Here is a 17,604-nt window from a genome sequence, read left to right on the forward strand (position 1 = left end):
CATCTAGTCAAAGGTCGGACCAAAAACATAAAAAATGCAACCCCTAGCCCTAGGAATTTAGTGGTGGCCGAACTCCCCCTCCTCAGACACACACTAACAAAATCCAGTATAGAATCGAGCTAAGTACGCTTTAATTACTCAAGAACGCATTGTTATACAAAGTTCATCGGAACAATCCGGAAAAACACGGGGTATTACACAATGTGTTATACTGCATGTTTAGTTGATTTCTAGTCTTTTTTCTATAAACCTACCATAATTGTCATCACTATTAATTTTGATGTTCTCGCCATGATTGCCATGAAAACTGATTAGAAACATGCTATTAAGATGCTTCATCTTTGTTTTTTTTTTTCATTCACTTGGATCTCTTCCGTTCCGTCGATTTTGTCTGAATACTCCTTTTCTTCCGAAAAAAGGTTAACATGTTTTATAATTCATATCCAATTTCTGTTTGATTTTGATGTTTAGAATGCATGTTAGGACGTGTTTTACGCTTTTATGCCATGAACGTTTTCTTGCTAAAATTGCTATGATTTCACATCAAACCCATGTTTTTAGTTGATTTAATGTGTTTTTACAACTGTATATCGGTTCCAGTATATGTCAATGTATTTTTTTTGTTCGTTTTATGCGTTTTTGAGTGTTTTTGCATGAAAACAGAACCGAAACGACGAAACTGCCAAAAATCGACGAAATAATGCCATCTGAAGGACTGGCGCCAGCGCCACTATGATTTTGCGCCGCCGCCATTCCCTTTGGCGCCATGATCCTCCCCGTACCTAAATCCATAACGCTTTCAAGATCTTCCAGAATTTAATCCGACCTTATTTTCGTGTTCCCGGGTTCGTTTGAACTTTAAACTGGGTCCTGTTTTAGCACGTGGATTTTTAATTAGTTGTAGGGTATTATTATCTGCTGTAATGGGTCAAATTCATTTTAGTTTTGGCCTCGAAGCCCACAATTGTAATATGCCAAACCAACCGGGCCTTGAAGCCCACATCCGACGAAACCAGCAACTTCCAGACGCGATTCTGGATTTATTTGAACTCGGAATCTCCTCCAGTTCAAACTAGTGGATCCGTATCAACGAGATAAAGAACTTATGCGTTCTGACTGAGTCCTGATTGCAACCACATCGACGATCGAATCGCATCGAGTGCCAGACGCTCTGGTCTATAAGGTTCAAAAGTATTTCTAACCTTAAATGTATATCACCTGGTTTATATGTATGTTTATAATACTAGTGTCGCTTTACGTGTTTCACACGTGGCTCGTAGTGTGACTCGTCAAATTATCAAATTATCTATAAAATAATAGTTAATTAGGAATAGTTTATTTTATTTAATATTATAAATTATTTATTAATAGTTTAACATTTTTAATTGATATCTAAATTTTATATTTATAAAAAATTTAAATAGAAAATATCAAATAATAATTAAAGTAGTTTATTTTATTTAAAATTCTATTTACAAAATTAAGATAGTAATTATTAAATATTTTAAGTAGTCTGTTTTAATTAGTACTCTAGACAATAATCTTAATATAATAATTTATTTTAATTAGTACTCTAATTTTAGTAGTTATCTTAACATATTAGTTTATTTTAGTTAGTACTCTAATTTTAATATTATTTTAATAGTTTTAAATCAATAATTACATTAGTTTAGTTGAAATAAATATCTATTTTGAATGGAGAGTAACCTAATTTCAATCGGAGATTCCTTCTTAGACAAGAAATTCTCTATCTTTTAGCTGCAAGAATCATATAGTTTACAAACTTCAACACATATGTTAATTTGGACACGTGGTATCAACTAATTATAGTTTTACATAGATAAAATAGTATTGGGTGCTCAAGATAGCTGATATTATCCTGTATATATATAGAAATAAATATTAAGTATACGATGATGGTATGATTAAATTTTAGGAAAGGCCAATCCAAAATTCACTATAAAAGCATAAATTATAGAGCAAGAATCTAAAATTATTGACTCAACATCAGTAGTTTTAAAAGACATGAGTTGTGAATTATAGATTCAATGACTAATGATACTTATTTATTTTTTTTGAGAATCAAGTTGCATTTTAATTAAGAATCAATAACGGTTACAAGTTCATTGACCGGAAAAGAAACATTTCCGTCAGACACGCAATCTCTACCAAAGAACAATCCCCATTTTGCTAAAGTATGGGCTACTTGGTTACAATTTCGCTTAACAAAACGAAAGCTCACATTACGACCCTCACTCTCTGATAGACAATCATCGACCAGGATTTGCAAGTAATCTGCATCTCCACTGGGATTTCGAAGTCTATTTACCACGTTAAGAGCATCCATCTCACACACTACACCATCAAAACACAAGTCCCTGGCAATAATCAGACCAAAATGAACTGCTTTAGCTTCAGCTATCTCTGCCTTCGTACCCACCCCTTAAAATTAATGATACTTAACATGGATACTATAGAATTCAAATTGTAGAGGTTGCCAAATAATGAAATTTTGCAAAATTCCTATTTTTTTCCTCACTGAGTAATTATTGTAAAGGACTTTCAGTATAAAAAGATAAGTTTTTATCTAATACAATGTCCGTCTAATAGTGATGTTTAGCAAATAAATAGGTCTAGATTTTTTATCCGAATTGTATTATTCTCTAATTCTAATTAATAAAATAATAAATTACCATTAAACCACAATTTAAACAATCAATTATTATCTTCTTTCTTTTGCAGTTGCGAGGCTGCCCTTGAGAGGCATTGATTGGAAAGCAAGATTGGATTGCTATGGAATTGGGTTCCGTAATCATATCATCCGCAGCCAAAGGGACGCCATTATTGCGAATGCTTCTTTAGACGTTGATGGAACAGCTCCTCCAACCGAGGTCCCCGCAGAGGAGAAGCCTGTGGCAGTTGACAAACTACCTTTGGAGTCCAAATTTCAGGAGAGAGCGGAACAGAAACTGAAGATGAAACTGGCCAAGAAGATTAGGCTTCGTAGAAAGAGGCTTGTTCAGAAAAGGAGATTGCGAAAGAAAGGAAGATGGCTGCCTTCCAAGATGAAGAAGTTGAAGAATGTCTGACCTTTTTGGCCGATTCTTTCGCTTTAAAATGTTTTTTCGGTTGTCAATTTTAGTTTTGGATAAATTATGTTCAATGTCTTGTGGATTAGTTTCAATGGCATAGGCTGCATTTTATCGAATTCTCGGGTCTTTGATGATTTATTGTTTGCGGATGTTCTTGGAGATGTGTTGTGCCCAATGTGTTTATTCCCTAGTCATCTTTCATATACGCATAAGTCATTAACAAAGGTACTGACTTAGCTTACAAGTGATTTTGGAAGTTCAGCATGATTCATGCTGTCATTTGTTCCGGAAGACTGAATGTATGTGTTTGATAGTTTTAAATAAAGATGGTCGAATTCTCGAGTTAGATAAGGCTAGCCGAAAGCCAGAGCTGTAATCTTGTTGCACTTTCAACATTCTCATGATAAACTAGATTAATCTATATTAAAAATATATTAAGTGACCAAATTAAAGTTTATTTTTTTATAATTAAATCATTGCTGACATCGGCAAATTAACGGAGAACAAAATAATTAAATTACTTAAAGATCAAAAACAAAGAAATAGAAGATAGTAAGTTTCCCTAAAGAAATAGTAGTAGGTTTCCCTAAGGAAATAGATGTCTATTCTATCAGCTAGACCGCAACTCTAGTGGGAACGAAGCTGACTTATCATTTTTCTCGCAGAGCTCACATAAGTAAAACTAATTCAGTATAAATCAAACCAAAAAGACAAACTTTGACCCAGCACTATTGCCAGGAATAATGATTTAACAGAAGCAGCAAAGGATGAAGGAATATGAATAGCGTAATGAAATGAGTGGCTCTGAGAGATAAAACAGGGAGCATAAGATTTTCCAGTCAAATACCATGTGATACAGTAATAAATTACTAAACTGGAAACATGATATGGCATGCCCACAAATATGAACATTAGAATAAATAAAACCTCACGAAGACAGCATCGTTGTATCCAAGCTACAGGAAAGCATCCTTCTCGAGCAGCTTTAGCACATCATGCTGGTTGTTTAGCTTGGCAACGTCTATCGGAGTCTTGCCGTCCATGTTCTGAAGAGTACTGCAGTATAACATTCAATCAATCCAATTAGATATCACACAACAAACTCTCATTCACAACCTATACCACCCATGAATTACTCGACTTACACGGCAGCCCCATTCTCGAGTAGAAGGGCAACGCACTCCTTCCTTCCATAACCAGCTGCGTAATGAAGTGCAGTGTTCTTATTTTTATCCAGTGCATCAACAGTTGCCCCACCCTCAACAAGGATTTGAGCACACTTCACCTAAAATGAATAAATAGCATAATAAATAACAATCATTTATGTTTTGAGAGCAGACTAGCAAAAAACAAACAAACTTGCCAAATTGTCACTGCATTTCCAACACTTTCTAACCCATCAGACACCACAATCAATCCACTAACATCAAAACCTAGACTACGGAGCAAAACTTTGACGACATGACATGATGCACTTATGAGCATAGTTGTCAAATCGAGATTCGACTCGAGAATCGAAATTATAATTTTGTGAATCGAGAATCGAGAATCGATTCGAATCGTAAGATTCGGCTATTATAAATAAAAATAATATTTAAAAAATAATATATATAATTGTGAATATAAAATATTATTATAAAATAAAATACTCTAAAATAAACTAATATCATCTAATAGAAAAATTAAATAAACTAAACTAGATTATCAATAAAGCTAGTTCCTATAAGATTGTTATATTAGAATAGTAATAGGATTGTTATATTATAAAAATAATAGAATTTATTCCTAAAAGAAAAGAATTTTAGTATTTTTATAAACATTGCTTCGTAAATTACAACACTTTTGCTTTAATAAGATATAAGTTTTTTAGAAAAAGACTTGATTTGACAAGTCGATGACTGTATTTTTACAGCTCTCATCATTTTTTTTAGAATAGTTGACTCAATTTGTTGAGAAACCGTTCATGTAATTTTCGTTATTTTTAATGGAAATTTTAGCCTTTGAGAAAAAAAAACAAAATATAATATATGAATAATTACCTCTCCTACACAAAAAGTACTTCTATTTTCTCCCTCCTACACAAAAAGTACTCCTATTTGCTCTCTTCCACGTTTTTTTACGAATTCCAATAAAACTCTACTACTAAACAATATAATACTATAATAAAGTAAAAGAATCACATCATTATTCATCTTCTTCTTCCTTAATGTTTCTTCTTCTTCTTCATCCTTCATCCTCCATTTTTATGCAATTGAATTCTTCTTAAACAAAATATATGGAGTTATGTGTTAAGAGATTGCTGTTTTCCGTATTTTTCTTCCCTTTTTCACGAAAAATGTATCAAAAATATGAAATTTTAACTGAATCGGTTGTATCGTCCGAGTCGACCGAGTCGGACGATTCCCAACCGAGTCTAGCTCATCTCCGATTCACCCATAGAGTCGCATCGTTTTTGCTGTGACTCGGCTCGACTCGTCCGAGTCAACTCGTGACTCGGACGAGTCTAACAACAGTGCTTATGAGCCTTCAATCAAAATGCTGAAATGTTAGTCATGGATCTTTCAAGTACCTATGGGATAAGGATAGCGAAAAAGCAACTTGTAAAATTACTCAAGATACCCATACTATAACGTTTTTTGAAAATTATTTTACTGTCACAGCATGACACTGATAACATAAGGGAGTAAAGTAATCAAATCAGCTTCAATTGCTGCTTCTACATTTGTGCTTCCTGAAATAAATAAATGAACTGGAAACAGATTTGTGGCTAGACTAAATCAATTATCACATTAAGTGAACTAGATCAGACTACATCTACAGACATGCTTCTTATTGTTAAATCATTTTAATGTTAGAAGATTATGAATAAGCTTCAAAATTTAACTCCTCATCAGTTGATCTATTAAATTTCTTATCCTAGAATATATCCCAGGAATAAGGTCTTAACAACTAATGCAGACGTTTTATCTGAAGTTAAAAGGTACAAGTGTAAATGTTACCAGATTTACCTTGTAATAGCTAAATATAATAAGGAACAAAACTGCGATGTATGATCAAACTATCTTTTTTGTTTGTTAACTCAGTTACTTGACTTTATCAAAGAGCTTGATTGCTAAAAATAAAACCTAATTTGCCTTCTAAAATTATTAAATTTCCTATCAAAAAAGCTCATAAAATGTAAGAATTTTTTAAAAAAAAAACTATTTAACCATACCATATTTATATAATTATATAATCTTTAAATAAGGTAAAAAAAATCAATTAAATTTAAAATATGTCAATTTGATTTGGTTAGAAATTAAAAGGTTCAATACGTTTCAATTTGGTTGTTACATATGGACATCTTTTATTAAAATCAAACTTGACAATAAAAAACAAATTAAAAGCTGAATATCAAATCAAATTTTTGATTCAAATCGATTTAGAAGATTTTAAAGTCTGAAATAAACTCAGATTGGTTCAGTTTTTTATGTAAAAGAAACTTTGGTTCAAAAATAAAACTGAATTCACAAAAAAAATTAAAATCTTTATCCCAAACGAAACAAACATTTTAATCCGGTATAGTTTTTGAAATTTACTTCATTTTCGGTCTGATTTGATTCCGAACAAATTTTTTTGTAAAATTTAAAGATCATTTCAAGACATTTGATTTCTAAATTTCTGGACTGAGCAGAAACATTAAATTTAACATAATAAAATAATTGAATTCTTTTTTCCGAGCTTATTTAAAAAATATATAAATAACTATCTATGAAGCACCGATACGGGTACGGGTACGGGTACGGACACTGGTACGGGTACGGGGAACGGCATTTAAAAAAAAATAGGACACGGGTACGGCGGGGACACGGCAATTTTTTTGTTTTTTTAAAATATATATTTAGTCATATATAAGCTTTCAAGATGCAAAAACAATGAATCTTATGTTATAAGATGCATAATTAATATGTAAGTTAGTTAAATAATTAAAAGGAGGTTACTGCTGCTTTCTTTTTTTTACATCAGGGGCTGTTTTTCTTCTTTGAAAGCAGGTTACTGCTTCTATTTAGATATAGGGGCTGCTGTGTTTTAAAAAAAAAATTAAAAATAGGGTTTAGTTTCACTTACTATCTAATTGTATTTGGGTTTGGGCCCATTTAGTTAAATTTCTTATTAAAAAACCCATACTAAAAAAAAACTTAAAATTAACTAAATGCCACTAGAAGTGTCCCCCCAAAGTGTCCCCGAAGTGTCCCCAAAGTGTCCCCGACGTGTCCCCCTCTTTGACCAGTCAAAGGTACGGGGACACGCCACGTGGCGTGTCGGGTACGTATCCCCGCCGTGTCCCCGGCGTGTCCCCGTGTCCCCAAAGTGTCCCCCTAAATACGGCACTCCGGGGAAGTGTCGGTGCTTCATAGATAACTATAAATATGTTATGGTTAATAAATAAATAAAAACTGTTATATAAGTCTTTTGAAAAATCCATGATATCAACAGAAAAATAAGTTCAGGGCCAAATTGAATTTCATTTTTGGCTGATCGGTATGTGATCAGATGTTACTAACAGAATTATAACTGATATAAGTGAACAATAGTGAAATTTCACCAAACGTCAAGAAAAAACAATTGAAACAAATATTTTAGTTCAGTATAGTTTTCAAATTTTAGTTCTTTTTCGGTCAGATTTGATTTCAAACAAAATTTAAAAAAAAAAATTAAAGATCAGATCAAGACATGTAAGTTTTACATTTCTAAACTGAAATGAACAGAAATATTATATTTAATATATTTAATTTAAAAAAATTAAATGTTTTTTGAAAATTTAATTTTTGAGCTTGTCTAAAATATATAATTAAATAAAGCATAAGGTACAAAAAAACCCTCGACTTTTTCTCAAAAATACAAATCAGACCTTTTACTTTTTTTGGGCATAATTAAACCCTCGTGTTTTTAAAATTGAACAATTAAACACTTGTTGTTTTAAAATCAAACAAATAAACCCTTTTAGTTTATTTTTGGGACACTTACCCCCTCAAATTTTCGATAAATATTTTAAACATTAAAATTATTTTTGAACTTTTTTCCTATATGATTATGAGAGACATGTCGGCCATTAACGAGTGTTTCTAATGATGCTGGATGAAAGGGGTTATTTGTTCTATTTGAAAACAAAAAGGGTTTTATTATACCAAAAAAAGTAAAAGGGCTGATTTGTACTTTTGTGAAAACCATGAGGGTTTTTTATACCTTTTGCCATTAAATAAATATGTTATGATAAATAAATAATTAAAAACTATTATATAAGTCTTCTAAAAAACACTTACATATGATATCAAAAGAAAAATAAGTTCAGGGCCAAATTGAACTTTATTTTTGACTGATCAGTATTTGATCAAATTAACTAATAGAGTAAACTGATATAAATGAACAACAGTGAGTTTCATCACATGCCAAGAAAGAAAGAAAAAGAACTTTTTTAAACTCTAAGAACTAGTAATTATGACCTAACCTAACTCTAAACTTTTTATGTGTTGGTTGATTTCACCAGGCCTTTACGCTTATAATTCTTAGTTCCAATAATGTCATATTTTTACAAGTACCGCACCTTTCACTTTATCTGGTGTAACTGGAAAAGTGGGAGAAAAAATAAATTAATTTTTTTCCCATCGTTTAGGAATCATTTTTTAGGACGAAAAGGAAAATACTGTTTCACTTGTATTTTAAGCCTAGTGAATTTATCTTAAAAGCACAAGGGCATCAAAGTGATGACTTCATCTTCTCCATTTCCCCGTCAATTCCTTGCATTTGTGAGGAAATTTGAAGAGAGAAGGCCTTAATTTCTAAATCTTATTTTGAATTCTTTCCTTTTCTCTGCTTTCCCTTGTTATTTTTCACCAAAACAGAAATTTACAATTTCTTTTATTTTCCTTTACATTGCACATTTGAGAGAAATTACCCCTTTTTTAGCAATAATGTCGGATAACATGCAAGTCAAATGAAGATTTCACAGTTAGTGAACTTGTATTACAGCTAACGAACTACTATAAAGATCCAAGAGAAAAGAGAAGCCAGTGGTTACTGGTTACTTAGAGTCTAAGTAGTCTAAACACCAAAGGTAATGTGGGAGAAAGTAGTTCGTAAAAAACATATAATGATAATAGCTATACTTTTATCACTTAACCAAACAAATTAACTGTCACATAGGCATCTACCGATGCTTACTGACCCTGATGATCTCATTGAAATTTAAAATTCACATTTCACAAATTAGTAAAATCTCTACTAAACTACAACCAACCAGTCCACTGGAAAATTAAACAAGAGAAGAGATATTATTAAACGGCTGATTAACATCTTATCCGCAGAATTATTCTTTTTTTTTGTCCTAGCACTGACAGATTTGTCTATTAGTAATTGAGGATCTAGCCTCAACTATGTTTCACCACAAGGTCATTATGAGTGGCAGTTTATCAAAGACCAAGAAAATCGAGGAAACAACTTCACAGATAAAGAAAAACCTCCCAGTAGAGGTTTAAAAATTCTCTAATGATTTAGGAATTCTTACTATATTTCCTAGACCCTTACCTTAACTGCAATGCTACTAAAAGCAAAAAAACAAGTGCAAGTATCATTACATATGCACTCCTTGCAATTAATTGAAGCGGCACATGAACTAAATTCTGAAATACCCAGTAATCAACTACAATTGTGTTATGAACATGAATGTCAATTGACATGTCACTCAACGTATGCAGCATAAACGGAAAAAGAAAAGTTCAAGAAATTGATCATACCTCTCCGTATCCACAAGCAAAATGCAGTGCTGTTCTTCCCTCTGAATCTTCTTCATTCTTATCAGCACCAGAGGCTAATGCAGCTTTCAAACCCTAGTTAAAAAACAAAGAGAATTTTAACCTTTATTACATGCATATCTTAGATTAATTGAAATTGTAAATGTTACAAGAGACAGAAGAATAAAACATCATATATGTTGTCCACTGGTAAGATATTACTTCATAATTGCTTATCCTGGTACAGTTTGACCAGTGTAGTCAAAGGCGAAAGCGCACTCAATGCGATGTCTTCAGATCGCCTAAAGCGCAAAGCGGTAAAAAATCGCTCGCTTGAACGAATTAAAGCGCAATATATCTAAACCAGTGTGGTTAAAAGCGCGCGCCTCGTCGCTTAAGCGCTCAGGCGAGGCACCCATGGAGACTGTCGCCTTTACATCCTCCAGGCGGCAACAACAGACTGAGGCGCGCGCTTCAGGGCTTAAAGCGGTGGTCGCCGCTTTGTCTTCTCCATCGCTTCTACGCTTCTGCGCTTAATATTTTCTTAAACTAGAATTTTTTTCAAATAGGAAAATAAAAAGTCACCTTACCTAATCACTAATCACTTAATATTTCCCACTATTATTAAACTTTTAAATTTAATTTTAAATATATATTTGACTCTTAGTATTCCACTAAGAGTCCACTATCTATACAATCTTTATCCTAATTCTTCATTAAACAACAAGATAATAAACATCACAACAACTAACAATTCTGAAGACCAAAAGCAAAGGTGAATTCAACTGAATTATCTTTTCCTTTTAGTTTTTTGATTTATTATAAATAAAAGATGTTCTAACTAAAGTATAAAATTTCTACTCAATTTCTTCTATTAAAACATATAACAGTATCGTGAGATAGTGATTTTTAAAGTTTAAGTATATTTTATAGTTTTACATGCTAGACTTTTTCTCTATTCCTAAGTATTTTAGTTATAAGTGATTTGGATTTATGTTACTTGCTATTATATTTATAATTTTATGGTTTAGATATATTGCGCTTTAATTCGTTAAAGCGAGCGCTTTTTTACCGCTTTGCGCTTTAAGCGATATGAACTTTGAGTGCGCTTTCTCCTTTGACTACACTGATCTAAACCATAAAATTATAAATATAATAGCAAGTTAAATGTTTTGATAGAACAAATTGAGTAGAAGTTTCATACTTTAGTTAAAACAGCTTTTATTTATAATAAATTAAAAAACTAAAAGGAAAAGATAATTCGGTTAAACTCGACTTTGCTTTTGATCTTGAATTCTTAACTGGTGTGATGCATATTATCTTTTTGTTTAATGAAGAATTAGGATAAAAATTGTATAAATAGTGGACTCTTAATGGAATACTAAGAGTCAAATATATATTTAAAATTAAATTAAAAGATCTAATAAATAGTGGGACTCTTAATAGAATACTAAGAGTCGACAGCTGTTATTAATTAAAAAGGTCATGTGATTAGTTAAGGTGACTTTATTTTCCTATTTGAAAAAAATTGTAATTTAAGAAAATATTAAGCGCAGAAACGATAGAGAATACAAAGCGGCGACCACCGCTTTAAGCCCTGAAGCGCGCGCCTCAGTCCGTTGTTGCCACCCGAAGCATGTAAAGACGACAGCCTCCGTCGACGCCTCGCCTGAGCGCTTACGCAGCGAGGCGCGCGCTTTTAACCACACTGAGTTTGACCCAGTGTAGTCAAAGGCGAAAGCGCACTCAAAGCGATATGTCTTCATATCGCTTAAAGCGCAAAGCGATAAATAAGCGCTCGCTTTAACGAATTAAAGCGCAGTATATCTAAACCATGAAATTATAAATATAATAACAAGTAACATAAATCCAAATCACTTATAACTAAAATACTTAGGAATAGAGAAAAAGTTTAGCATGTAAAACTATAAAATATACTTGATCTTCAGAATTCTTAGTTGTTGTGATGTTATCTTTTTGTTTAATGAAGAATTAGGATAAAGATTGTCTAAATGGTGACTCTTAGTGGAATACTAAGAGTCAAATACATATTTAAAATTAAATTAAAAGAATTAATAATAGTAGGAAATACTAAGAGTCAACAGCTGTTATTAATAATAGTGGGAAATATTAAGGTCACGTGATTAGTGATTAGGTAAGGTGACTCTTTATTTTCCTATTTGAAAAAAATTCTAATTTAAGAAACAATTAAGCGCAAAAGCGCAGAAGCGATGGAGAAGATAAAGCGGCGACCACCGCTTTAAGCCCTGAAGCGCGCGCCTCAGTCTATTGTTGCCGCCTGGAGCATCCAAAGGCGACAGCCTCCATGAGCGCCTCGCCTGAGCGCTTAAGCGGCGAGGCGCGCGCTTTTGACTACACTGGTTTGACTAGTGGTTAATGAATTAAATTTCATCACCAAGTAAACAAAATATACTTTATTATCTCTTACAAAAATAAATATCATGACTCATAGCTGAACCTACCTTGATACCAAATTAGAGCTATATCGCACACTCACCAAGTGAATAAATTAAGTCGTCATAAATTTTCACTTATTTGCAAATTGAATCAAATCTAATAAATTCTGCATAACTATTAATCAAATAGTTGTCAGACTCCATTGTAATTCAAGCATGGATTGGCAATTGAATTTATGGAATTTGTGCAGTTCATTTGTTCCAAACTGTTGAAGTGGAAAATCTCACATTGGCTGTGTGAATGGGCATGTGTTTAAATATTGGTTGGACACCTCCACTTAACACCAATTGTGGAATTAACATAGTATCAAAGTCTTATCCATTCACACAATTTGAGTTTGGTTGGCCCAGCCCACGCGAAGAAGACTTGTTGCTCGGCCTGGTCACACTACGCCTGAGGGGGAGTGTTGAAGTGGGAAATCTCACATTAGTTGTGTGTGTGAATGGACATGTGTTTAAATATTGGTTGGGCACCTCCACTTAACACCAATTGGTTTTAAGATGGAATCTAAAACAAACATCATTGTATTTTTAGATAAATTTTTAAGCAAGTGAATTATTTAGTTATTAACAGAAACAAATTTTTGGTTTTACATGTTCTCCCACATTCTAAAGATGGTAATCAGCTGGTGGAATGTGAGGCAACATGGAGCCCTGTTGCAATATTATTGTTTGGAGTTGGACTTGTTTTGAGTTAGCAACCCACTGAACACTGTTTATCACACATTTTTTCCCTCAAAAAAAAAGAGCAAAAAAACAACAAACAGATCTTGGGTTTTGCTATTTGAGAAAATTGCTCATTTTTAGCAAAATTAGGCCAACATCTCCATTTACCAGCAATTTTAGCTAACAAGATAAGTCTTAAATTTCTGCCTTTAAAAACAACCGACAATAAATGCAGACAGTTGTAATTTAGTGAGCTAATCAGTGATAACAAAAGAAGATACTATCACAACAAGAAAATGCACATCAAGAAACAATAAAAGACTAAAGAATTCACCAACCGCAATATCAAGAAAGTACATGACAGGAAGTGGAAATGAAATACAGTTAATCAAGTAACAGTAACAAACAGATTTGAAGAACATGAAATTGCATATTACCTCAACATCACCAACACTAGCACAATGATGAACAATTGACTCATCCTCATTCCCTGCTTCTTCCGCTTCATCTTGTCCAGCACTTTCTGCAGAAGATGCTGCTTCCCCGGAAACTGCAAGACCCATTGCTTCACCCAACTTTTTCAAAACATCTTGGTCATTCCAGTACCTGTGTGAGCACAACTTTGTCTTCATTATTAAATAGCATTAGATCAATTGAGTGCACCAATAGAGAAGAAAAGATCCGTACACCTAATTTGGGAAGTAATGCTAAATTGAATTCGGCATATTAATACTCTCTCCAAAAATGTCTTGCACAGAGAAATTAGATAAATACAAATACTTGGGATGCATTGACTATGGTCACTCAACTTACATTGAAATTTCCACCTAATCAATAAAGAACAACTTAGTTCAACTTTACATTGGACTTCTTTTCTCTTTATAATCTGGTAAATATGCTACTGGATATCAAAAAGACCCTCTAAAATTAAGATCATAGGAAGAAACATAAAGAATGCTTTGGTTGTCAATAGCACAAAAGTAGATGGAGAAATATGTATATGCAGAAAGTTATGTTGGAAACATAAGTAAATTTACTTTTTGGCAACTGTGATCAGCCAGCAGATAAAATAATAGTCGGAGAGAAAAATATAGTACCAACTAATTCCAAATGTCTAAACTCAAATATGCAGAGTAGATGGTGTATTTACTTAGAAATGAACTTCTAAAAGCATTATTAATAATTCCATGGCATAAAATCAAAGACCATTGATCCAAACCTCATCATGGCTGCTGGACCACCACTCTCTATCTCTTCTAAAATGGGCTTCAAAGAAGGATCGTCCTTGATCCGTGCCATCCTATCCTCGAGTTGCTCTTTGCTAGATGGATTTGTCAAAGTATCCAGCATTTTGGACATTGACGGATCCTGATGAAAGAGCACCAACAGATTTCTAATTAATGCAAAACTTAAAACTTAATATGGGATAAAAAGCATGGTGGGAGAGAAAGAGAATGGGATAAAGAATTCAACAAACGGGTAAAAGGAGAACATAGGTATCATACACAAGTGATATTTAACATTTTTTGACGAATTAAGTTCTTGAAGGTATTGAATTATTTGAAGAATGTGCAAGTGACTTATATGTTTGAAGGTGCATTTATTAAATTTGTGGATGGTGATAGAGGATTATAAGAGTAAAAAGCGGAGAGTGAATACCTGCATCATAGCATTGCCAAGACGTTCAGCCATAGTCATGAACTGAGGATTCTGCATAACTTGTTGCATGGTCGAATAGTATTGTTGAGTATCAAACTGAGGGATAGAATCTTCAGCTCCTGCATCTCCTCCAGCTGCTACAGGTGCTCCAGCTGCTAAAGGTCCTCCGGCTCCTACACCTTGAAGTGTCTGCTGGAGTTGCTCTGCCATCTTGTTAAATGCAGGATCTTTTGCAATCTGCTCAGCCAAATCCTTGATGCTAGGATCCTTGACATATAAAAAAAAGATGAGTCAAAAGGGGAATTGGGTTGAAATGGTAGGAAAAGGAGGGAACTTACATTAAGAAGTCCGGTCATGGCGGAGAAATCAAAAGGATTGGGAGAAAAAGCAGGTGGTGGAGAAGATGGAGATCTTCTTTGCCCTGATTGAGACTCCCCAGTGGATGATGTGGTCTCTGGTTTCTCATCTGCCAGTAAAATAAACTTAATTATTAGCCTACTCCTCAATTAAGGATCATCATCAACACCAACATAAATTAGACTCATGTCAATGATTGGAAAGTAAAAGTTAGTTACTTTTCTGGCAAATTAAATATATTTATGATTGAATTATTGAAATTTGTTAAAAGAAATTAAAAACAAAAGTATGACAGCCAGCAGGAGCTTACCAGGTTTGGAGTTGGAATTGGAGGCCATAATTGATCGAAGCTGCTGAATTAAGATGCAGAAATTAGAGAGAGTTGATACAAAATTAATAACAAATAACAAAATTAGAAGAGGAGAGCCGAGCAGATACCTATGGGGGAGAGAGAGAGAGAGGGAGTTTAAGGATGAGATTGAAAACCCTATCTTTATTTTACTCGTCACTTTTTTATTTTAATGGTGACGATCATTATTTTATGATTTATAGACAAAGACGACAGATAGGATTATAGGGATGACTCCACCGTATGGTATGGACCCTCTCTCTCTCACTCTTCCTCCTCTTCCTAACTCAACTTTTAGAGGAAATTAGGCCCAACACTCTGGAACCCTAATTAATCTCACTTTTACTGTTTCAAATGTTCGTGTTGAATAATACTTTGGGTATTTTACACAAATCCCCTAAAAATACTATGGTGTTTCACTTTTCCCTCACCATTTTGATTTTGGCAAAAATCTCTCAAAAAAAATAAAAAATTTACAAAAATCCCTCATAACCCAAAATAAAAAAAAATGAGACAATATTATCCTTGATATTTGTCAATATTTCATTGGTCTATGTTTGAATCAATCAAATGATGACACGTGGCAAATGTGGATTTGATTAGACAAACTAACCAACCGCCACCGACCAATTTTCGGTACGACCGGTCGGACCGCCGCGTCAACGCCGGTCAACGGCCGGACCACCGCGGTCAACGCCCGGCCCACCGCGGTCAACGGCGATCAACGGCAATCAACTATAGTGGTGAGATTTTAAAAGAATTAAATAAAATACAAATTTGCTATTAGTAGGAATAGAACCCATGACCTCTCACTCTTTGTCCATGTGTCTAACCATCAAGGTAAGACATGTTTGTTGTCTTTATTTACTCTTTTATATATATACATATACTCTTTAATAATGTATAAGAAAGCATTTAAACTAAATATAAACATATTAAAATGGTTAATTATAAATAATATATTATTATAATATACTAATAAAATATTACGCTTGTTAAAATTTAAATTAATTTATTCTAATTAAATTAATACTAGTGTAAATTAAATATTAACTTAAAGTAAATTAAGTTAAAATAAATTTATAAATTAATGTATTAGAAACACAATTAACTTAATGTTAACTCGATATAAACTCAAAATAAATTATATAAGTTAATTTAGTTGATATTAAGTTAGTTTTTAAAATTATAATAAATTACTAAAAAAATTGCTTCAAATTGACATGTAACCTTCATCAAGTTTACATTGAGTTGACATTAGGTTCACATCGAGTTGACATTAGGTTCACATTGAGTTTACATTGAGTTGATATTAAGTTACATTTCAAAATTAAAATAATTTACTTTTTCAGATTGACATTAAATTTATATTGAGTTGACATTAGGTTTGCATTGCATTGACATGATATTTACACTGAGTTGACATTAGGATTACATTGAATTGACATTACGTTTACATTGAGTTGACATTGAGTCGTCATTAAGTTGATATTAAGTCGACGTTGAGTTGATATTAAGTTAATTTTTAAAATTATAATAATTTACTAAAATATTTACTTTGAATTGACATGTAGTTTACATCAATTTTACATTGAGTTGATATTAGATTTACATTCACTTGACATTGAGTCGACATTGAGTTGATATTAAGTTTAATTTACATTAAGTTTACATTTAGTTGATATTAGGTTTATATTGAGTTGACATTGAGTCATCATTGAGTTTACATTGATTCGACGTTAAGTTGACATTAGATTTATATTGGGTTGACACTGAATCATCATTGAATTTACATTGATTTGACGTTAAGTTGACATTAATTTACAAAAATAATTGCAAAAAATCTTAAATAATTTACTTTCAATATACAATTAGTTTATTTTTAAAAGTATGAATTATAAAAAAATAATTTTACTATTATAATAAAAAATAATTTCATTTAAAATTTATAATTATTTATCAAAATATTTACTTTGAGTTGATATTTAGTGAACATTAAATTTACATTAAGTTGATATAAATTTATATTAAGTTCACATTAAGTTTACTTTGAGTTTATATTGAGTTGACATTGAGTTCATATTAAGTTTATATTCAGTTCATATTAAGTTTATATTGAGTTGACATTGAGTCATCATTGAGTTTACATTGATTCGACGTTGAGTTGACATTAGTTTATATTGGGTTGACACTGAGTCATCATTGAGTTTACATTAAAATTTACATAAATCATT

The 17,604-nt window shown here is 32.4% G+C and overlaps 1 protein-coding gene and 1 long non-coding RNA gene across 3 annotated transcripts; both read right to left on the minus strand.

Annotated features, from left to right (window-relative positions):
- Positions 1-3,765: 3,765 nt before the first annotated feature.
- Positions 3,766-15,602, minus strand: LOC126678049 (ankyrin repeat domain-containing protein 2A). 2 transcript variants are annotated; one of them, XM_050372916.2, is made up of 9 exons: positions 15,460-15,602; positions 15,332-15,371; positions 15,003-15,130; positions 14,665-14,931; positions 14,225-14,373; positions 13,443-13,611; positions 9,866-9,958; positions 4,238-4,377; positions 3,766-4,148 (listed from the first exon to the last, which is right to left on the minus strand). In XM_050372916.2, the coding sequence occupies exons 2-9, from the start codon at positions 15,357-15,359 to the stop codon at positions 4,049-4,051; spliced, it is 1,074 nt and encodes a 357-aa protein (XP_050228873.1). In that variant the 5' UTR covers positions 15,360-15,371; positions 15,460-15,602; the 3' UTR covers positions 3,766-4,048. The 2 variants fall into 2 exon arrangements, with proteins under 2 accessions (XP_050228873.1, XP_050228874.1); XM_050372917.2 differs by having other exon boundaries at positions 15,332-15,374; positions 15,460-15,582.
- LOC130015387 (uncharacterized) lies at positions 5,415-6,267 on the minus strand. Its single transcript, XR_008790551.1, has 2 exons — positions 6,092-6,267; positions 5,415-5,823 (listed from the first exon to the last, which is right to left on the minus strand). It is a non-coding gene; the product is annotated as an uncharacterized LOC130015387 (long non-coding RNA).
- Positions 15,603-17,604: the final 2,002 nt, after the last annotated feature.

This window comes from Mercurialis annua, linkage group LG4 (genome assembly GCF_937616625.2).
Source record: "Mercurialis annua linkage group LG4, ddMerAnnu1.2, whole genome shotgun sequence".
Classification (NCBI taxonomy): domain Eukaryota; kingdom Viridiplantae; phylum Streptophyta; class Magnoliopsida; order Malpighiales; family Euphorbiaceae; genus Mercurialis; species Mercurialis annua.

Excerpts from the sequence above, each read along its gene's own strand:
- LOC126678049 (XM_050372916.2), bottom strand. The coding sequence starts at position 15,359 with ATGGCCTCCAATTCCAACTCCAAACCTG. Across the intron at positions 14,932-15,002 it reads CCATGACCGGACTTCTTAAT|GATCCTAGCATCAAGGATTT; the intron begins GTAAGTTCCCTC and ends TTATATGTCAAG. Across the intron at positions 4,149-4,237 it reads CTCGAGAATGGGGCTGCCGT|TACTCTTCAGAACATGGACG; the intron begins GTAAGTCGAGTA and ends GTTATACTGCAG.